This window comes from Uloborus diversus, chromosome 4 (assembly GCF_026930045.1).
Source record: "Uloborus diversus isolate 005 chromosome 4, Udiv.v.3.1, whole genome shotgun sequence".
Lineage (NCBI taxonomy): Eukaryota > Metazoa > Arthropoda > Arachnida > Araneae > Uloboridae > Uloborus > Uloborus diversus.
In genome coordinates, this window is record NC_072734.1 from 27,268,353 (window position 1) to 27,292,480 (window position 24,128).

Sequence of the window (24,128 nt, forward strand, 5' to 3'; positions counted from 1 at the left end):
GACATTGCTCTCAGGTTAACTCAATTTTCTGAGCCTTTAGACTTTTCAAACTATTTTTCCCTCAATGCAACTACATTTCATCTAACATTTGGTTGCTTCTGCATCCTCTGAATTAGTTGATTCTATTTTTATTTGCTTAATTGATTTTGTAAAAAGGTCAGACCCCCAGTAACAGACACCGACAATTATGATGATACCCAGTAACAGATAGGATGAAGAAAAGATGACTAATGGACAGAATTCCCCTTTTCTCTTCAAAATGTGAATAAGTTTATTTTTATATCTAAAACCTTATTGAATTCAAATGAACATGAAACACTGGCAGACCTTGTGGTGGCTGTTCATAATCTTCCACCACTGCCTTGTAAATACCAACTGGCTCAATAAATTCACTCTGGTAACACTAGATGGTTGCACCATATTCATGGGTTGCAGCAGCATTAGTTTTACCCGCCTAAAATTCTTATTATTTTAATCCAAACTTACGACTGTCTGATACTGGTGCTGTTACCCTATATTACTTATTATTTATTCATTTTTCAACAAATATATGAAAATTGAACAAAAAAAAATCCTTAATGTTGATACTTGAAAACTTGAAGACAAAAATTTCAAGAATGGAACGGGCAAATGAAGTGCTGTGGGACACTTCTGTTGTAAAGATTATATTCAAAAATGAAATGATTGCTCGGTAAGATCTTATCTTTGAAGTTACTTTTTCAATATTTATATGTTTAGAGATTGCGTGGTAAATATATTTAATTAATTTATTTAATTGATGTGTTGTATAATCTGTTTGAGTTCTAAATACAGGAGCAAATGTGTTCACAGTCCATAGTGTATATTTAGTTAAATTGGATTAAAAAATCATTAGTTGTTTATTTGTTAAATTTAAAATTCATTTTTAAGTATTAATGATAATTTCAGAACCACCAAATAGAGGAGGAGAACTTTGTCAACGTATGCCCTTTTACAACTCTCAATGTCTCGAAAAATTTGATTTGACAAAAAAATATTTTCCCCCTTGATTTTCCGTATTTAACTAATGTTATTTTCCATTCTTACGTCAAAGAGTTTTTAATCCAAACCTTGTTATATCGAACATTTTTGAAGTCGAATATCATTTTTCCAGAAAAGATGCAGTTTATTGTCTCGAAGCAACTCACGGAATGTTTCCTAAAATTTCTCTCACCCTCCATTATTTCTCTCAGGGGCTAGGAATGATTCGGAGAAGCTTATCTACTGTCACTTTCATTCTAGAGCCCGAGGTTGTCGAAAAATGTAAGTCCCGAGATACCCAAAAAACCTACCTAAAACTTTTTGCCCTCTTCTCATGCCATTTCGTTGGACCTTTTGAACCTGTTTCCACCTCCGTAAAAGGGGGAGATGAACAGAAAACTCCTTTAGAGACACAGGGAATGGTGCAATCTTTTGTCCAACTTCTTTTGTTCCGGGGCGCTTGAAACTCATTTGAAATGTTCTACAACTTGAGAATCCAAAGCTTTGATAAGTTTAATCATGCTAAATCACTAAATTTTGTTACTTCACTAGAGCGTTCTATTTTATTCTTTTTTTTTTTCTATTATTTTTGGCTCATTTTAAATATTAAAACTTTTGTTATTGTATTACCTTTTTTAAATTTTCTTTATGTTTTTCCACTTATTTGTAACTGTTGTGACTAATTTTTAGAATATTATTTTATTATAATTATGACCTTGTTATCTTAAAAACTCTGTATCTCAATTTTTTTTTTTTTACTGTCCCATTGAATTTGTGATATCGAGAGTATACTGTACTTGGTATTGCTCAAATTTTCCATGTTAAAGGTTTTTTTTTTTGAAGTGTTACATGATCAAAATCATTCATATTTGACTATTACACATTGAAAATGTACTTTCGGCTTACATTTGTACCGCTTGAATGATAGCCATAATAATAACATTTGCTGTATCTGTGCAGCAATCTTTTAACATCTTCTCGTTCTATGATAGTTCTTTTTCTTTTCCGCTTAGTGCTCAATACAAAGCATGCTGAGTAAAAATATTATACAACTTTGAAGTGCAAGTTATATTTTTTTATTCACTCAATTGCTATGAAGTATAATGCATAGTAATAAAAAGCAACATACTATCCAGTTCAGAAATAGTCTGCTGCCCAAGTTTTAAATATTCTGCAGACTGTCTCAAGTATCTCCGACAGTCGCCGTTGTGTCTTCCTGTTTCTGCGGCCAGGAACCCAGTTAATAAAACTTGCAGGTTTTAACTACATTTTAGTGTTATTCTGGGATTAAAAATTATTATTGATGATATTCTTACAACATATTTGTTTTATTTTCCTAAGACAATCTTATTGAAAAAATAAATGATTTGATGGGTTCGAAAACCAGTCATCTCCTGGGTTTTGACGTGGGAGATTAAAGGTTTATGGACTCATCAATTCAAACACAACCCTGCAAAATTAAACTTTTTGAAAAATACAATATAAGTTTTTACTGATCTTCATATTGTTTGATGTGCTGATTTCAAAAATGACCTCCATTTTTCTCTATCGCATCAGAATGTTTTGTAAAATTGATTTTATTTTTTACCAAAATGTTCCATTAAAATGTATTTTCTCAAAAAATTTATCTGACGAAAGTGTTTTTTTTTTTTTTTTCATTTGGATGTATAAAAAAAATCCTATTCTTGGTGATACATATTGATTGTTTAGCAACAAATTACTTTTTATTGGTCTAAGCAGCAGAAAAAGGATCAAGAATGCCAATTTGTTCTCTTCTGCGAGCAAAAAACAGCTATTATCTCAAAAATAAAACATTTTCAAGAAAGAAAATTGTTTGGGAGTACAGAACATTGCCTACTAAACACAGTACAAGTACAGAACATTGCCTAATGATGCAGATTGCCTACTAAATTTCATCAAGATCAAAAATGATATGGCACGAAAATGTTGGAAAATTAGTTGATTTTTTTATGAAATGATCAGATTGCTGAAACAAATTTCAAATAGCAAAAAGTAAAACAAAAAAGGTTTCTATTAACATATTTCGAGGCAAAAAGTTTACACTCAAGAGAACTTTGCGTTTTTCTCTCTCACGGAGGATGTTTGTGCAATCTGGCTACAGGTTCATTCCATGTAAAATCAACAAATTTTCTGAAATTTTCTTGTCGTTCCATTTTTCACTTAATGAAATTTAGTAGGCAATCTGCATCAATGTTCTGTACTCCCAAACAGTTTTTTATTTTCCTTGAAAAAGTTTTATTTCTCAGATATAGTAATTTTTTGCTCCGCGGATGAGAAACATTTGGCATTTTTTATCCATTTTCTTCCATTTAGACCAATGAAAAGTAATTCTTTGCTGAAGAATCAAAATATATCACCAAGAATAGAATGTTTTCTATTCATTAAAATAATAAAAAATTCCACTTTTGCCTGATGAATTATTTTAAACTTTTTGATGGAAGATTTCAGCAAAAATAAAATCAACTTTTCAAAAAATCCTGAACGTAACAGAATATTTTCATCATTTTTCCAGAAGCAAGCACCAAAAAGTACATAAAATTCATTCATTACTTCTCTTGTATTTTTTTCATCACAGGCCTATTAAGCTATGTAAGATCAGAAAATTCATCGACAGTTGCATAAAAAGAATTGAATAATTTAGTAAAAATATCAACCCAATTATCTTATTCTTGAATTGCAAACTATTTATCATTCCTGCACCTGCTTTCCCTATACATATTTTAATATATGTATGTTATGTTTTCTTTTAACAGAAAATACCGAACTAAAGTTGAAACTTTTCTAAAAGATACATTAGAAAATGGGGAAGATTTCATTGTAAATTGTCAAATCCAAGATAACGTGGAACAGGTAAGGGCTTGAAGTTCTTTGAAAGTCAATGCCAACTTAGTTATAAATCAAGTAAATTTTGCAAGTACACTGGCCTCAAGAAGTTAAGGTACAACCGTTTTTTTGAGTCAATTTTGCAAATCAATGAATGTAGAAACAAAAAATTTGGAGGATATGTGCATTAAATAGTTTTTTATTGAATGCATTATAGAAATTTCCATAAGTGTATAGCAAAAACTATTTGTAACAAAAAAAAGCAATCTTTGCAGAAAAGTCCATTTTTGAAGAAAATATCACAGTGTTATGTCGTAAAATGTCATAGAAACAATACAAAAATGGGTTCTAATAAGGAATGTGTGCCCCACTAACTTGAATGCATTGGCGGCGTCCTTTTTCCGTGCTGTTTATTAAGTTGTCGGACACAGTAATAGGAAGCGAAGACCAGACAGAACGTAAGCCTTGTTCTAGCTCATGTAACGACCTTGGAGGAAGATTTGAAGCAGCAACCTGTCTGCCAAGATAGTCCCAAAGAAGTTCTATCAGATTCAGATCTAAAAGTTTGAGCTGACCATTCCGTTCGTTCCAAACCATGGTCCTCAAGATACTCCTCAACAATCCGAACTCAGTGAGGTCGTGCATTACAATCCATCAGAATGAAGGCATTACCAATAGCATAAGCACATAGGCGGACATATGGATCAAGGATCTCATCCCGATATCTCAGACCAGTCAGAGTTCCTCCATGGAACAAATGCAGGTCAGTGTGACCACCGAGCGAGATCCCTGCCCACAAACCATGATTCCACCATCTCTATAACTGTCCCTTTCAACAGTGTTGGATTGATGGTATCTACTGTGCTGTTCTCTCCAAATCAGTAGACGTCCTGAATCCCATCCTGAATCACTCTCCAATGTAAATCTGGACTTGTCTTTGAACAGCACAGAAGCCAATTGCTGCTGAGTTCTCTTGTCCAGCATAAGCGAATCCTTCGCTGTGGTCCATTGAGCGTAACACACACAACCGGTCGTCTTGCATACAGACCTGAATTGTGAAGACGATTTCACACCGTAGTAGCAGAGATTCTTCTTCCGGATGCTACAAAGTGGTCTGCAACAAGCTGAAGCACGGTAGTGGTTTTTCTCATTCGACCGAATGAACTAGAAAACGGTCTTCTACAGGTGTTGTAGCTCGTGGTCGACCCGGAACAAGTCTTCTAGACACAGAATCATCTGATTGGTTTTGATCCCAAAGTGGCTGCACAACACTACGAGAAACATTGAGACTTCTAGCAGCATTAGCCTGAAACAATCCCATTTCCATCCATCCAACTGCCCGCCACCTTAACGAATCCGGTAAACGACGTCTCTGAGACATTTTCTAAACTCTTATTGACTACTGTTATTGAAACTGCCAGCAACAGTTAAAAATCGACACAACTTACACACAAAAGTACGAAAACTTGATTTTTGCATATTTTTTTCTCACTCATAAAGATACGTTTATTCCTATAAAATAAAAGTGGCAGTTATCCTTTTTTTCATAAATGGTTTTAAAGTTTGTTATTATCATTCATGAAAACTATACATTTTATTGTTACTGCCATTTTTTTAACAGTGAGCTTCAAAAAACATGTTGTACCTTAACTATCTGAGGCCAGTGTATTTTCCAGGCTTTTCAACATTAGTTCATTTGATATTTTCTCTACCAATTACAGATGCACCACCGTATATAAATGAGAGATATTTTTAGCATTTACTTGATTATGTAATTCCATGGTGACTAACATAATATTCAGAACGTTTTTTTAATATGATTTGCTGGGTACTAGCTTTATTTTTGTCATAATACCAAAAACAGGTTGTTATTGTTCTTTGCACAGATGTGTTTTTCAAGTAAATACAAAAGATAATATTATTAAACTTGTGTTTGAGATTTAGAGAGCATTTTAGTCAATGTGACTAACATAATGGATTTGCAACCCAACTGACGTAAGTCCAAAAATTGCAATTCTTCATTTATTAATGCATTGTGTGTAGAAACCCATTTCACATCGAGCCATGTGAATGTAATTCTTTTTAAAAAATCCTTTTTAATTTTTTACCAGAGTTAAAAAAACATGCATCCCATTCTTTCAATACGGCAGAAATCTTTTTCCTCTCTCCTGCAAAATTGCCATAATTTGAGTTATGTCCTTCTGACACTGAGGTACAGATTTAACACCTGCACAATATTTCTTGATTTTGACTTAGAAGTTGTAAATTCCATGACAACAAAACTGCCCCACATCAGTTTTTGTCCCTTCTCTAAAATTTCTTTCAAAACAATTTCTTTGGTGGGAACATTATCTTATAAAAGCTCTTTTGCTTATAAAAGCAGGAGGAAGTAGTATAAATATTTGCTGCTTACATTTTAAAGCATCAAAACTTCTGGATGATGACTTTATTATCACATAGGAAGGCTATTTTTGACTATTCTCATAGCTTTTCACCTGGCAATCCTGGTGTAAGCAGGAGTGCGTTGAGTGAAGTTTTGCAGGTTAGGGGGGAAATCGCATTTTTGAATTATCTTTGAATCTGTGAACAATGTTCACATAAGTAGTTGTTTTAAATTATGATAACAAGAAGGTAATTAAAATTATGCCAAATATTTGCTTTTTTTTTGAGCAATCACGATTGCTTATTGTTCTCATTTGACTGTTTTTGATGTTCCGTGCCTTTTTCAGCTTGGACCAGAAGCAGGCCTGCAGGCGGCGCGCCGCGGCTGCTCCGGTCCTGAGCTATCCGCTTCCCCTGATCAGAGGCGTCCATGTCCTACACACACGCACCCTAACACACACACATACGCCTATGTGCATACACACAGGTCTACGCACACAACACTTACACACACAACTATGCACATGTAACCGCCCAGGAGGATGTTGGCATAATTAAAGTTAAGTTTAAAATCCAAAGGTTAAGATATTTAAACTAAGCCAACATTAACTGGCCGTGTAATGTCAAGTTGGAGACAAGCAAAAAACATGTTTCAGAAAAATACATTTATTAAATATGACTGGAATTGTTTTATAACATCCCCATAAAATAACACCCCCAAAATATCATAACAAAAGTGGTTCCAGTAAATAAAGGAAAAATGTCACCAATCTGTCGATGTAGTCGCTGGCCAGTCCGAAGGATCAACATGAAGAAACACAAAAGGTCCCCCGGATCACACTTCAGGAACGTCCGTAATGGAAAGGCAACATTAGACAGTTCGTAGATCGGTGAACATCTCGGGTAGACACATAGGAACTCACTTCCCCGGCAATATTAATTGGCCGGACACAACACAAGTGTTTCTTCACCTGGACTCATACTAATTCCAGGACTTGGAAGATTTAGATTTACACACCACAAAAAAAACCCGCTAGCATCGCGGGGAAACCCCCCCCCCCCCCCCACACGTGAGTCGTACTAGGCTTCACGATCAAAAACAACAACTGGGGATCGTTGAGAGAAGAGAGACTGCCCCGAGTGCTGCCACTCGCCACAATATATATGTTTTATCAGCCAATAAGATTCCATGCCTCGATGACGTCACCACACTAACTTCTACTTCAACCATCACTCATTTGTTTATTCCACTGCCGCGAATATTCGTACTCCTCTCCATAGCACGTGCGGTCAACAAGTGGAATTAATTCGAATCAATTAGGTGACAACTCAACTTTTTCTGAATCGACACATCGAGACATGCAATCTTCAATGGTTTTCAGTTAACAGTCGCCATTAATTATGGCGTGGGGGAATTGTCGATTGAAGTGTTAGCACCAACTAGTTGACAAGTTCTACTTTTACCAGACTGGGCTTAAAGTAGGTACATTTAACTTTAAATTATTTTCTTTAAATTATCAGCTGTGGACCGAGAAAAAAAATAAAATAATATTTTATGCCAACAGAGGAGAGGCAGGCTTTGGGGGGGGGTGGGTGGACAGGAGCTGTTTTTAGAAACAATAACTCCAATGAGTAGGGTCCTGTCTCAGTTCGTGATTGCGAAAAACATAATTTGAATTCAAAATTTCAGAATTCAAATTATTTTTTTTTTTTTTTGAGCAATCACAATTGCTAATTGTTTTCATTTGACAGTCCTTGATGTCCCGTTCCTTTTTCAACCCCACCGGCCTCTGCAGCCACGACTCCTCTTGGTAGCCGCTGCTCCTGATCGGTGGTGTCCATGTCCTACACACGCACGCTCATACACACTCACACACATGCCAGCATGCATACACACAGGTCTACACACACACACAAGCCTACACATACGCAACTATACACACGTAACCGCCCAAGAGGAGAGACAGGAACCGTTTCTAGAAACAAGCGAGTGGGATAGTAACCAATGAGTAGGGTCCTGTCGCAACTTGTGATTGTGAAAATCATAATTTGAATTCAAAATTTCAGAATTCAATTTTGATTTTTTGAGCAATCACGATTGCTTATTGTTCTCACTTGACAGTCCTTGATGTTCCGGTTCCTTTTTCAGCTTGGACCAGGCCTGCAGCACCACCATCCACCGGCAGCGGCGCGGCTGGTCCTGAGCACTGTCCCCCGGAATCCACTTTTGCAGGGCGGTGGCGTCCATGTCCTACACACGCATGCTCATACACAGTCACCTACGCGCGCACGCCTTTACACACATACACACGCCTACGTGCACACACGTAAGCCTACACACACACAACTATATACACGTAAGCACCCAGGAGGAGGGACATTCTTGGGCAGGGGAGCCATTTCTAGAAACAATAACTCTAACCAGTAGTCTTGTCGCAACTCGTGATTGCGAAAAACATAATTTGAATTCAAAGTTTCAGAATTCAAATTAGAGTAATTTTTTTTTTTTTTTTTTGACTTATTTATGACAAAGTGTTTGAGGGATTGTGCTTGACAGCACTGCCGAATCAAAGTGAAAATAACCAACTCCAACGCCAACAATTTCAGAACTTCCTCCTTTACCCTATAATTAACCAGACTCTGACTGTGCAAGCGTTGCCAGATTTGGGGACTTAGAAGGAAAATGAATAACTCGAACTCTTGGAAACTTAAATCTCCGAATCTGATTCCTTAACCCCAAAATCAGCCTAACTCTGACTCCGCAGCCCTGGTGCTTCATTCAAGACCACACTTAATTGAAACAAAAGACAGAGGACTAATTCTTTGTTAAAAAAGGATTTGAAATAATATTTTAATATTTTTTAATGTCTTGTGTAAGCTGTTCTATTTCCTTTTATTACAAACTATGATTTATTTATTTATTTATTTATTTTTATTTTATTTTATTTATTTATTTATTTATTTTTTTTTTTTTTTGTAATAAATGTATGTTTTGCTTCTTAGCTAAATGATCTTGATTTTCAAAATCACTCCTCAAAAACAGTGTCTTTGTATTATGATAATATATTTTATGATATTTTTTGTTTATATTTTTAGGAATGCAATGAAGTTTCAGAATCATTTCACATTGATAAAACAAATACTTCACTGAATGAAAAACCACATTCAGAAGGCATTCCTCAGTATCCTTTATGATTAATACAAAATATCTTAATTTAGGTTATGTTATAATTAAAATTGAATTTGACTTCAGAATTTAATGTAGAATGCAGTTCTGCCCACCTAGGGGAAGGGGGGGGGGCATGGCGTAATCTAATGGCGTAATAATTTTTTTAGAGGGGTTTGTTTTGAGGGGTATTTTTTACCTCTTTGGGCTCTTACCGGTCTTCGCAATATTTAGGGAGGGGGGTATGCGCTCTTGCTCTTGGTGGGGAGGATATCTCTGTAGAATGTATTATGTATACATTAGTGAGTGGTTTGATCTGCAATCTCTGCTCAAACTGCATTTTTATTTTAGGGCATGGTCTGGCCTTATATTACTTATTTTTGCTTAACACAGACCCTGCCCATAACCTGAAAGAAAAATTTTAATTTTGCATTTTATTGTAAATGATTGTTTTTGCACAAATGATCACAAAAGGCATAGTTATGCAGCAAATTTCTAGTGTTAAATTCAAATTTGCTAGTAAAATTGTTTTTTTTTTTTCTTAGCGTTACTATGTTGGAAAATAATACGAAAATATAAAAGACTGACATAAAGCAATAACGTGTAAATACGATGCAAAATTGATTGGAGTGTTTGCTTTTGTTTCTTACTTAAAAGTAATTGAATTTTAGTATATTGAATATCCGATCTTGAAGTTAACAACTCATATTAGTATAACATGAGATGTGTCTAGTTTTGAGCATCAAAATTATTTTCCATGCAAAACTTTCAAATTGCCGCAATTTACATTGCTAAATATGAATTAATACAAAAGTTAACATTTATAAAAGTCATGAAAGAAACTCAAGGAGTCCAATCCGGCCTTGAGGCTACATGTTTCCTACCTCTGGTTTAAATCATTATCAGAGGGCATTAAAACTGAAAGATACTCTTATTAGTCCTTCTGGATGTAAAAAGGAAAACACATTGAAAGTTTAATTGACTATTTTTTATTGACTAAGGTTAAAATCAGTAGTCTGTTTAAGTCAGTAAGTTAAATTATGCTTTTTTCCAATTTTAAGTTGCTGAGTGTTGTTACTGATAAAACTTATGGCACATGTATTTTATCTTGAAGCTTTTGTTGAAGTCTGTAGAAATCAAATTTAAGAGCTTCACAAGGTTTTTAATTCATAACTCAGAAATACTTAACTGTGTAACTATGTGAGACAATGTTTTCATTTAATATGAGGATGTATTTCCTTAATAAATTAGTTATTCTTCAGCTTTTGAAGATGTGTTACACTGTAATGATTTGCAGACAGAAGAAAAACGTGATGAAGAAAAAGAAACAAAGTAAGTTTTTTTATAAATCCTTTTCATTTTTTCATTGGGACTATATTTCAAAATTATATTTAAACTTGAATTTTTAAAATTGGTTAAAATTAAATTAAAAATTTTATTTATTCTATGTGTAATAGATTATCTTAAACTGTAGAGTTTTAAAAAGTTGCATAAATTTACACAAGCCTGAAGGGGGCCCGAGATTTTTAAAATGAGGGGTGAAATATATGAAGGGAAGTAGGGGGTAAACAATATGGAGGAATGGGTGAGAAAGACATTTGTGACGGGCCACAAAATTTCTGTGCACGCTCCTGCCTGCGTAGAACAACCTGCTCCCGTTTCATTGCATTGAAAAAGCCTTGTAACCTCGAAACACATGTCTGCAATTCAATTGCTTATTTGTGCTTTATCTATGTTGTTTAGTACTTTTACTATTACTGATGATTGTTCAGTTTGAAAGCTTTCTGAAATTCTTTAAAGCAGGTTTGGGTTTTGGACTGTCCAAAAGTGTCGGAAAGTGTCTTAAACTCTCCAAAAGTATGCTAACGCTAAAGGAGTGTAATCTAATCAATTCATATTACTGAAATATTTGTAATACAGAAATATACATATAATTAAGCTTTAATTAATGAGTATTCAATAATATTTTCCTCCAAAATGTGCATTCAAAATATATTTTACCTAAAAAATTTGCCAATAACTGTGTTACATAAAAACTTCCTCATGTAACAATTGGTAGAGTCATGAAGGGAAATTCACAATATTGCCAAGCCAATTAATTTCAGTTCCATTTATGACTCAGAAGAATGTTATAAAATGTGCAATATTTAGATGCAGCAAAAAAAAACTAATTTTTTAAATGGTTTTTGCATACAAGTTTTACATGATATTTTAACGTACATTCTTCTTTTAATCATAGGTTGAAGAACAATAAATTGATGATGACTTATATTTTAAAAGTTGTGCAATTTCTTTCTTTAATTCATATTTTTAATACAATACATTCTGTAACTACAATGAACAAAAACTATAGTAGCTTGACAATTTTCAGAAACTAATTATTGGCATTTTCCGAAAGTAGTTAGGTGTTAATTTGGTTTTAGATCATGAAATGGCACCATAGTCAAGAAAAGAAAATCTCCACAAAACTGTAAGAGACTCACAAATATATATTTTTTCCCTTCAGTTCGAAAATTGTCACTAATTGCATGAAAGATAATTATTGCACTGTAGTTTGAACACTTGCATTTGCACACATGCATAAATGACAAAAAAATGTGGTTACTATTATGAAAAAAAAAATACAAAATAAAATTTTTAATGAAGAATTCAACTTTTATGTAACTAGATTAGAATCAGCTGTATAACTAAGTTGCACGTATATATATATGTTGGAATGTTCACATTGAATAAATATTCTACATAAAACATAACTTTGACACATTTTGCCCTGTTTTGTTTTTTCACAAAATACTGTTTCTCTAAAATGTAGTTTTGAGAAACTACCATGGTACACCCGTGGTTTTTAACGAAGGGTCCAAAACCTTGCACACTCTGCTTTAAAGACATCTATTACATCCCTGTGGTGTGGCTTACCACACCACAGGGAAACCTGAAAAAGGAGGGAAAATACAGAAAATTCAAAAAACAACCAAAAAACAGGGAATTTTGAAAATTTCTTTAAAAACCTGGAAAGTGGAGGGGAGTTTATTTTATAATTATTTTTCTTCAAATTGAAGTTGCCAAAATCAAGGCTCAAATATATAAACCACAAAAGAAAAAAAAAACACCATAAATAAAATAAAATGAAAAATGCCAATTTTGCTTTTTTTTTTTCAGTAAAATATCAAAATGGTGTCTATCATAAAAGCAAAAATTGTTTTAGTAGTCATGTATCTTGAATTTATGCTAATTTAGTTTAAGAGCATGAAACTAGTGATCAATATTTATTGTTCTGCTTAACTTCTTCATTTTTTATCTTTTAAGCACCAAGAGTTGTTAAGAGAAGTCTTTTTTAATGAGTGTTAAATAAAATCAATCACCATGCTATTATTTCAGTTAGAATGAATTCTTCTGAATTTCCTATTATTTATTTTTCCTATTATTTATTTTTCCTCGTATTGATACTATCAGGATATTAATTTTCTTTTTCAAATATCTGTTCGCTCGTTTTTATTGCTGCACATTCATGCAGGAAAAACACAGGGAGTTTTTTCTACAGAATTGAGTGGCAACCCTGTATTATCAGGAATTAAGTTTCTCTAGCTTAATTCTTTTCAGAAAAGGTCTTTTTACTTTTATGATATAACTAGCCGTACCCACACAGTTCTACTCATGCTATAAAGTTGAATGAAAAGATCTTAAAGCTGATGTAAATTTCCCTACCCACTTCAAAATAAAAAGATTCTGTTTCATTAATTAAAATGTGCACAACATAATTATGTCTAGGCTCCAAGCATGCTCCATAAAGTAATTTAAAAAATCCTGAGGTAATGTTGACAAGTGAATATCCTAGGACTGAATGGTTTTGTCCATAAGATTGTTTCTTTTTTTGTGTGTGTGTGTGTGTTAGGGCTGGGCGATACATCGATACATTGCAAAACACCAATGTCAAGCAATCATCGCCACGCCAGTGTTTATATTTACTGTTCTTCCGATACACCGTGATTCCCGGTGAAACGCGATGTATCACGATACATCGTGATGCGCCGCGATGTTTCCAACGGCATCAGAACGTCTGAGCGAACCACGATGCTTGCGAAAGACCGTGTTCGTTGAAACACCGCGATGCGTCGGAACATAGACTAATAATAAGAGTAGACCGAGCTTTCTCATTCTTGCTGATGAAGAAAATTGGTTCATAGATGTATCATGTGACTGGTGGAAGGGCTTGGCGAAGACTTTGGCAGCATGGTTGCTAGATGGCAGCATTATCTATAGTTTGGCACTCGACATGTATTTTAAGACGTAATGTATTTTTATTATAGTTTTATTCCAGGTGCAGAGATTGAACTGCTTTTCTTTTAGTTATGCATTATTTTGACATTAGTAATTAGTTTTTGATCACAGTTTTCAGTAACTTTTATTTCATTCGGAACTGCTACGTCAGCGTTGGCGTAAACGTAATGGCGTAAACGTTTTACGTTAACGCAAAAATGTACTAATCGGTATCTTAAATTGAAATTGTAGGTAAAAATCTTACCGTTTTCCGATTCTTTTTTGGGCGATTGCATCTTTAATTGCTTAGAGAGTTATTGAAATTGACTAAAGAAAATGCACAGTACTATCTAAACGAAAAACTCACTATATTGACAAAATTTTTACTACTTAGAATAACAAATTGACAAATCGGACTCCATTAAAGATCATTCTTCCGTGTTCCATCAATTCAATTTATTTTATTTATTGTTGATCGTCTGCTGCGATCAACGCCCGCTGTTGCTAGGAAATCCACTAGTCACATGGTTTGGTTTATGAGCAGCAAAAGGGTTGCCATAGCTCGGTCTACTCATATTATTAGTCTATGCGTCGGAAGGAAGAATGGTCTCATAATGATTTGCCGAGATTGCTCTCGCTCGGGGCCTTCGCGATTCTCCCCGGCTCGCTGATACACCGCGATGCGTCACGATACGTCGGAAGAACTGCCTTTGAGAATACATCGCGGCTTATGATGACTCGGCGACTGAAGTCGAAGCATCGCTTCTTGCAGCCAATGGCGAAGCATCGTGATATTATGTCGAAGGCAGGGCCGTAGACAGGGTGGGGACCGTTGGAACAAATACCCCCCGAAATTCTAGGACACAAACTTTTTAGTCCTTCCCTTTTTTTAGTTTTTCCTTCTCCACTCAAAAGAAAAAAGAAATGAAATAACCAAGACTCTGAATCCTCTAATCAAAAGGTTTCCCCTTCACCTTGAATTGCTACTTTCAGTCAGACCCCTTCTCTGACTCCCCCCCCCCCCCGCACAAAAAATGCACAGTGGACTAGGGTCATTGTTTGATATGGGGAATGTCTTCCGAAATATGAAATTAAAATGAATCTTCTGTGTTTTTATGTGGCTCATGCTTTTGCAGGCCTTGCGCCTTACCCCACCCCCTCCCCCTTCATGGACACCCTTGATTTAATGAAAAGAAAATACATCGAAATATCGCGATGTATCGGAATATCGCGATGTTTACTGGCGATGTATCGCGATGTTAAAATCTGCAATATCGCCCAGCACTAGTGTGTGTGTTGAGAACAAATGTAAAGTTTTAGCTCTAATTGAAAATAGTAGCTTGTGAGCATTATGTGTAGTGAAATTTAGACTTACTACACCGCTAGTAGAAGTGAACTTGCAAAGAAAATGTCCATAGCCTGAAGTTGGAGAAAAAGAAAAACACGTGAAGCATTTTTCCTCATGGAAAATCTGTATTTATTATCCTCAAAGGATTACTAAAGTTGACGAACAACATCTTCATTGATATTTAAAAACATTTAGAAAAATAGACAAAGATTAGCCGCTATTTTACAACGAAACATTCAGTTTTACGAACATTCCAAGGAATATATGGCATTAACGTAACATACAAAAATAGGCCTAAAGGCGTTTTATGACTTTAAAATTGACATCACGTTGTATTACGCCCTGCCAGGAGTAAAGAGCACTGGCAGACATCACGAAATCACGTACAACACATTTTGCGGCTATGTGAGGTGAGAGAGAGAGAGCGAAAAAGATCGCTCGAAGTATTTAAAGGTCTTCACATGGCTTTCAAATTAAGAATATGCAAAATACAAGATGTGTTGCCAATGCAAGAAAGTTAAAGATATGTTGCCAATCAAAAAGTAACTCAATCTACAAAAAAATTCTCGCGGTTATAAGATACAATGAACTGGTGACTCGGTTCACCCAAAAGTTCATTCACTTGACTGAGTCATTGCAACCGATCACACACATGACGTCACAACGTGATGCAATGTTTACATCGAAAAGGGATTGATTCTGCATGATGCAAAAACGTATTTTTTTTTTTTTTTTTTTTTTTTTAAATTAAGTGATTCTTTCACTTTTTGTGAAAGTTTAAATTAAAAATCTAACAAGCGGCCCCATTTTTGCAACATGCACAACAATCAGAAAAATTCACAATAAATTCAAATTGACAAAGTCACCATTGAATTTCACAAAAATTTTACACACCCAAGAAGTTCAAATTTAGTTTATATATTTTTCCCCCCCAAAAATAATGTCACAAAAATGTCCAAGTTGAGATTTGGTATAAGGTTTTGTCAAAGCATCAGCTAAATTTAATTTAGAACTCACATACATTAATTTAAACAATTTTTCATTTACTAGATTTCTCAAAAAATGATACTTGATATCAATATGTTTACTTCTTTGATTTTGTATAGGACTTTTGGAAAAATCTATTGCAGCAATGTTGTCACAAAATATTTCACAATTTTGCAAAATTAAATTCAAATTTTCATTTTTTAAAATTCTCATGATCCAGACAAATTCTTTAGCAGCCTCTGTCAAAGTGACATATTCGGCTTCCATAGTGGAAAGAGCAATACATTTATGCTTAAAGGTTTTCCACATGATAGGTGCATTATCTAGCAAAATGATGTAACCTCCCATTGAAACCCTATCATCTCTACTAGCTGCCCAATCTGAATCAGAATAACATTTAATATTTAAATTTGAAATATTTGATAACTTCAATTTAAGATTTTTCGTATACAAAACATAACCAAGAAGACGAAGTAAACCATGCCAATGTTTTTCACCATAATTAGATTGAAATTGGGAAAATATATTCAGAGCATATGTTATGTCGGGACGAGTTCTACTAGCCAAAAAGGATAAACAGCCAATTAAATTTCGATATGGTAAAGAATTACATTTATCTATTTCTAACTTACTAGTAGGTGAATCAATTTTTGAATAAACCACCCCAACCGAAATAGGAACATTACTAATTGGAATATTATAACTAGAATACAACTCGACAATTTTATTAATATATATTGTCTGATGAATATACCAATTACCATCAATGTTTTGAAATTCAACACCCAGAAGTTTTCTTATTTCACCCAAAATTTTTAATTCAAAATGATTTCTTAAAAAATTTACAATTTCATTCAAATCAGATTTTAGTTTGCCAAAAAGTATGATATCATCAACATAAAAAAGAAGAATAACCTTATTTTTATATATGTAACAACAATTACACCAATCTAAACTAGAAAAGTTCATTTTCAAAAGTGTTTCATGGAGTTGATAGTACCACATTCTACCACTTTGGTGTAAACCGTACAAAGCTTTCTTTAACAAACAAACTTTACCAGGCTCTAGTACATATCCACTAGGTTGTTTCATATATACATTAGTATCCAAATTAGCATACAAATAAGCGTTATTTATGTCTACATGCAGATGACACCATTTAAAAAGACATACAAAAATACAGAAAAACAATCTGATTATAGAAAAATCAATGACTGGGCTAAAAACTTCTTGGAATGATTCTCCAGCTTCCTGAAGATAACCTTGAGCACATAATCGAGCACGGTATTTCACAATATTCCCTTGCTGATCTTCTTTTACCGTATATACCCACCGATTTCCCAAAATTTTACTATGTTCAGGTGGATCCACTAACTCCCATACACCGCGATTATATATGGTTTGTATTTCCTGATCCATCGCGTTAATCCAATGTTTAGATTCCCTAGAATTAATGGCTTCTTTAAAATTTAATGGAAGTTTAATTTCAGCAAGATTTCCCTCTAAAATTTCTATTACCTTTCCCTCTTTTAAATTTTTGCCCGAAAAGTCAAAATATGATTCATCAAATTCAATTTTGTTATCATTACAATATTTAATAACTTCATTTAAAGAACGCAAGCGAATATTTGAACCTTCAATCCTATAGTAAATATCAGTTCTATCACCTGATGGTCTAGGAACAGCTTGACGCAACCAATTAATTTCGGAACAAGGTTTTAATTCTTCACTAGGACTATCACCGGAAAGCTCATCCACTCCCTGATTTGAAGTTACAGGATATTCATAATCAAAATTGTCAGGTAAGTATTTCATAACTTTGGACTACTTGATCCAGAACCTAGTACAACATCTGCCCCTTTAGTTCCCTCATCAAAACTGACATTACATGTTTCTATGATTCTTTGTTCGTCTTCCAGCCAGACACGATAACCTCTAGTATTTTGAGCGTAACCTAACAAAATTCCTGGTTTAGATTTATCGTCCAATTTCTTTCTTTTCTGACTTGGAACACTTACAAAAGTTAAACAGCCAAAAGTTCTGAGATGTTTCACGTTAGGCTTTTTATTGAAAAACAGTTCAAACGGGGTATGATTGCTCCCATGACAAGACCTATTCCAAACATAAGAAAAACAAAATGCAGCTTCCCCCCAGAATTTCGAAGGTAAGTTACTCTCTTTTAAAAGTGCTCTAACTCCCCCCATTAATGTCTGGTTAAACCGTTCAATTATGCCATTCATCATTGGTGTGTAGGGATTAGTTTTCTCATGCCTAATGCCATGGTTATTCAAGAAAATTTCAAAATTTTGATTGCAAAATTCTTTCCCCCCATCTGTACGAATTGATTTAATTTTCCTCCCTAAAAGCCTTTCATTACGATTTAAAAATCTTACAAAAATATTGAAAACATCAGACTTCAATTTCATAGGGTATACAGCAACGCGTTTTGAAAAATCGTCCATAATGGATAAATAATATTTCTCTCCCCTCAAAGTTAAATTTGGGACTTCACCTACATCCATGTGTATAAGCTCTAAAGGTTTAGAAGATCTCACGGCCCCAATCGATTTAAAAGAAATACTCCTAGCTTTAGTATATTTACAAATTTCACAATAGTTAACATTTTTATTCAATTCAGGAAGACCTCTAACACTATTGTTTTTGCTAGTTCTAGAAATATATTCATAATTAATGTGACAATATCTCTTGTGCCATAAATCTTCAGGTGAAATTTTACCAATTTTTTCAGAAATGTTACAAACAGGCTCAGAATTATCACAATGTTCACTATTTTTCAAATACAAATATCTATTAGGCTTAAAGAAATATAAATTTATGTCATTTCTACGCTTTGCATAAAATAATTGATTCCAATTTTTGTCATAAACTTTAAGAATGGTATTATGACCAACAAATTTGTTACCTTCCTGTTCCAATTTAGATAATGACAATAAATTACGACGGATTTCAGGATTGTACAGAACATCTTTCAAGATAATTTTCCTATGTCTACCATTAATTTTGACCAACAATTGAATTGTACCAATCCCTAAAATATTGCTTTGTTTACCGTCAACAGCCATAGACATTTTTAAATTATTAACTGGTCTAAAATCAGAGAAAAGATTTTTATTTTTAGTGACATGTGACGTAGCTCCAGAATCGGCAATCCACGTTATATCTGAATCAGATGAAGTAATATTCAAAGCTTCTGACTCATTAATTTCACTCACATTATGTTGAGAATTAGAAGACCCTTGAGATAAATTTTTAGAATTTGACTTTGCCTTAAATTTAAAACAATCAACCTTTTTATGCCCAAAAATCCCACAAAAATTACATTTCCCTTTAAATCTATTTTTACTAAAATTTGACACAGGTTTACAACTACTTTTACAAGGATGGATCTTACCGGCAGGTAGCGAATTCGGAACGGTCACATACACAGCAGGTGTCTGTAGTGGAACGTTCATTTCAGAAATTCTATTTGCTTCGAGCAACAGTTCTTGTTCTATTTTCAATGGGGTAAAGTCCACGTCAGACCATCTGTAGATTTGCTGTACAATGGATGCAAACTCAGGGGGTAAACTCCGGATATACTGGAAACCTATGTAAAGGTCGGACATCGCATGGCCAACTTCTTTTAATTGTGACGCAGCTGCTTTCACTCGGCAGATGAAAAGACCAACAGTTTCGCCATCTTGAAACTTGACTTGAAAAAATTTATCCAACAGGGATATTAATCTGGCACGGGTGTCAGGTTCAAAATACTTGCACAAGATTTCCCAAGCTATCTTTCCTTCAGTAGTGCATTCGATGAGAGGCTTGAATTCTTCTGACAGGAACTGATAAATAGTAGTATAAGCTCGAGTTCTTCTAAGATTTATTTCCGCTTTATCTCGGAACGTCAATTTTTCTTCTTCAAGTTTCTTTTCTTTTTCGTCAGCTTCGATGAATTCCCAGCTGCCCGAATGACGCAGGACAACTTGTATGTTTCTCTTCCAAGTATTCCAATTATTGGCATTTAGTAAAGGTATTGTAGGGACTTCCATACTTTCAAAATTTCACGATGTTTTAAAAATTCTTCAGAGCATAAAAATTCAAATTTTCCAAGTTCTTCAGGTTATGGCCAGGAATTGCAAAGTCCAGGTGACCTGGGCCCATAACCACTTGTGAGCATTATGTGTAGTGAAATTTAGACTTACTACACCGCTAGTAGAAGTGAACTTGCAAAGAAAATGTCCATAGCCTGAAGTTGGAGAAAAAGAAAAACACGTGAAGCATTTTTCCTCATGGAAAATCTGTATTTATTATCCTCAAAGGATTACTAAAGTTGACGAACAACATCTTCATTGATATTTAAAAACATTTAGAAAAATAGACAAAGATTAGCCGCTATTTTACAACGAAACATTCAGTTTTACGAACATGCTGATTCCAAGGAATATATGGCATTAACGTAACATACAAAAATAGGCCTAAAGGCGTTTTATGACTTTAAAATTGACATCACGTTGTATTACGCCCTGCCAGGAGTAAAGAGCACTGGCAGACATCACGAAATCACGTACAACACATTTTGCGGCTATGTGAGGTGAGAGAGAGAGAGCGAAAAAGATCGCTCGAAGTATTTAAAGGTCTTCACATGGCTTTCAAATTAAGAATATGCAAAATACAAGATGTGTTGCCAATGCAAGAAAGTTAAAGATATGTTGCCAATCAAAAAGTAACTCAATCTACAAAAAAATTCTCGCGGTTATAAGATACAATGAACTGGTGACTCGGTTCACCCAAAAGTTCATTCACTTGACTGAGTCATTGCAACCGATCGCACACATGACGTCACAACGTGATGCAATGTTTACATCGAAAAGGGATTGATTCTGCATGATGCAAAAACGTATTTTTTTTTTTTTTTTTTTTAAATTAAGTGATTCTTTCACTTTTTGTGAAAGTTTAAATTAAAAATCTAACATAGCTTATACCATAATATTAAACTGTGTATCAAAACTCGAAATTTACGTTTTTTCTATTTTTCTCTTAGGGCTCAGGTTGTAACATGTTTCAATTGCCTTGGAAATCATCATATGAAACAGTGCCCTGAAGAAATTGATCGTTTGAGAATTGCGGCCAATAAAAAAGACATTTTACTTGGAAATACAATGTATGCCTTTTTAAAAATCTCAAAAGAATATTTTGTATTGCTTCTCTTTAAATGTTGTACTGAACTTTTGTGTAATTTCTTTTCTTTTTTTTCTGTAGGCGATATCATGTTGAAGAACAGAAAAACTCGATGAAGCCTGGAATTTTGAGGTAACTATTATCATTTGTTTGTATGTAAGATGAAATTGAATGCACGGGAAGTGACTTCCGAACAAATTCTGAGCATTTTTTTCCTATATAAATACTGTTTTGAGAAGAGGGGCTGCTTTTATATTTTTGGTGGGAGGGGGGGGGGTTAGAGCATTTAATTCTTGTCAGTTTTCGTATAACTATAGCTTTTATTTTGTTCATTTATTTCATTATTTTATCGTAAAACTAGATTTTAGGTCTCATGCAACATCTTTTTTTTCTTTTTCAATTCCTTAAATGTAAGAATTCTGGAAGAATTCTTCTTCTTAAGAATAAGGACTATCTTAAATTGTTCAGAATTTCTAACTGGGGTTAGTTCCATTTTATCTGTATAAATATTATTGTGAAAACTTTATTCAGCGAGCCCACCTGCTAAATTAAGGCACGAGCCACTACTGAGAGTAAGATTGGTTTAACTGGCACAATTTTACTTACTATATTGGGTTTAATTTTTGAGTGCTAGAGTCGAATACCAGGTTCAGAATCTAGACATTTTCATTATTCACTTTTGCAAAATAATCCTCCGACACCTTTTGAGCACTTTTTGAATATTTTTTTAACTCAGATACTCACTTTTTGGAAGCTTTCAAAACATTTGTGAGATCACTTTTCAAAACACTTATTTAATTCAGCACACATTTTACACTTTTGGGAACACGGTTGAGAACATATTTTGCACTCTGACACATGTCTCTTCTTTTAAAACATTTTTTAACACTCTTCGAGACACTTTTTACAGCAGGGCCAGACTAATGCTCCATCAGTCTGTGCCCTGACACAGAGTAAAAAATTTGTGTGCGGAAAATTACCAAGAGTAAGAAAAATATCACAAATGAGTTTTTGTAAAAATTAAAATCAAGAAAGGAAAAAGAGCAGAAGAAAGCAAGAAAATTTTTTATAAACAAATTTCTAAAGCAAAAACAACCCAAATATAAGGCTAAGACTTAAAAAACATTTCAAAAGAAAGATAGAATTATCAGCAGGGATTTTGACAAGGGTGAGCATAAGGTTGGGGGGGCACCCTCATTTTTTTGGAGAAGGGACCGCCGAATCTTGTTTTAATCGGATAAAAAATAGGACTGTTGGACAGAGGGGGGAGAAAGAAGTAGAATAAACCAATGATTAGAAATGTCAGAAAAATTTTTCCTTTTTTTTTTTTGTAAAATTTTAAAAGAAAATGCTAGGGAAATATGAAAGACTGTGATGCTGAGATAACCTAAGAGCTGCAGAGATGTATGTTTCAAAAAATTTTTAATGAAAATTAAAAGTATCCTGCACACTATAATGTAACAGAAATTCATTTCACGCCCTCAACTTGAAGAAAAAGGATAAATGCAATAGCTTCATACTGGTTGACGACATTTTTTGTTGTTTTCTTTAGTCAAAATATGAATAATTGTTTGTTTTAATCAATATAACCAAACTATCAACATATCACAGCAAGGTGGAGAGACATACAGGAAGCTGGCATTATATAGAGAGAGATTTAAAATATCGTAATAAAAAGTCACATCAAAAGTTTTTTAAATATTTGAAGGGAGAAAACGAAAGTAAAACAAAACTTCATCAAGAGATTCAGAAGGCATAATAGTTAAAATAAAATAAAGCAGAAAATATAACCTAAAGTACCACTGCAAAATACCCGAGTCCAAAATGGTGAATTTTTTACTGTGGTTACAAACTATTTGTATTTCAAACAAACAAATATATAAGTAAAAATCAATAAGAGGTTCTCCCACAGCATTTTTATTTAAAATAAATTAATCAAGAGCGGAGTAAGACAAAACTATGGAAGCGGAAGTAGAGAATCGGAGAACTCCATTCCCCTTGGCCCTTGTTATAAGCGCAAAGCGTTAAAAATTGCGACATTTTCAGATTTAGGCCACCTAACCTAAGATTTATGACCTAACCACGCAGCATCATTTAAGATCGTTGAAAAAAAAATTTCCAGAACTTCAATTTCAAAAAATTCTGAGGGAAACTCCCCCAGTTTCATCATGCGAACATAATCAAAGATCATCAAAAACTGTGTTTCTGGAATTTACATTTCGAAACATTTTCCTGAGGAAAGTCTCCGAGTCCTATTCCTTTTCCTATCATAATCAGAGATGGTCCACAAATTGCATTTTTGGGCTTCAATTTCAAAAATTTTCGGGGGAACCCTTTCTCTACCTCCCAATAAAAAATTCATCTTCAGATCAAAAACTTTGAATACGTCTGGGGGGGGGGAGAATCTCGAAATCCTCTATTTCTGCTCGAATAAGATTTCCTTTTCCTTCCGAGGGGGGGGGGTGTCCTTAGTATTTCAACAGGAGTGCAATTTTTTGCTCAAGCACGGAGTGGTTCAAAAGCTTAATCCGGCCCTGTTTACAGCACTTATGAAAACATCCCTTTGATTGTACCAATAGTTTTGCTGTTGGTATTTAAAGAAAGATGTTGAAATTTTAATTGTATGAAAGAAAGCAATGATTTCACTAGTGTACCCAATCTGTTCTAAAATGTGTTCCCAATCTTAAGTTTAAGAAATGTTCCAAGCGGGACACATTCAGAACAAATTTATATTATATGTCAGTACACTCTTTTTGACGGGAGCTATTTCGGAACACATTTTAGTTCACGTTCAGGCAATTGGAACACTTTTTCTAAACTCAAGTGTTCGATACATGTTTCCAATGTTTACTGGAAATTGCAGTGTGGTGGCTGCATGATTTTACAGCATTGCATCTTGAGATGTCGGTAAGGCCCCCTACTAAGGCGCAGTGGACCCCCAAAGGGTCCGCTGACCACAATTTG

The 24,128-nt window shown here is 34.2% G+C and overlaps 1 protein-coding gene across 1 annotated transcript in view; it reads left to right on the plus strand.

The window, feature by feature from the left end:
• Positions 1 to 594: 594 nt before the first annotated feature.
• The window catches only part of LOC129221526 (zinc finger CCHC domain-containing protein 8-like), a 30,655-nt gene continuing 7,121 nt past the window's right edge, over positions 595 to 24,128 (plus strand). The window contains exons 1-6 of the mRNA XM_054856017.1: positions 595 to 691; positions 3,774 to 3,870; positions 9,322 to 9,407; positions 10,643 to 10,723; positions 21,028 to 21,147; positions 21,246 to 21,296. Coding sequence (XP_054711992.1) covers positions 618 to 691; positions 3,774 to 3,870; positions 9,322 to 9,407; positions 10,643 to 10,723; positions 21,028 to 21,147; positions 21,246 to 21,296 — 509 coding nt within the window. The 5' untranslated portion in view covers positions 595 to 617. The remainder of the gene's footprint in view (positions 692 to 3,773; positions 3,871 to 9,321; positions 9,408 to 10,642; positions 10,724 to 21,027; positions 21,148 to 21,245; positions 21,297 to 24,128) is intronic.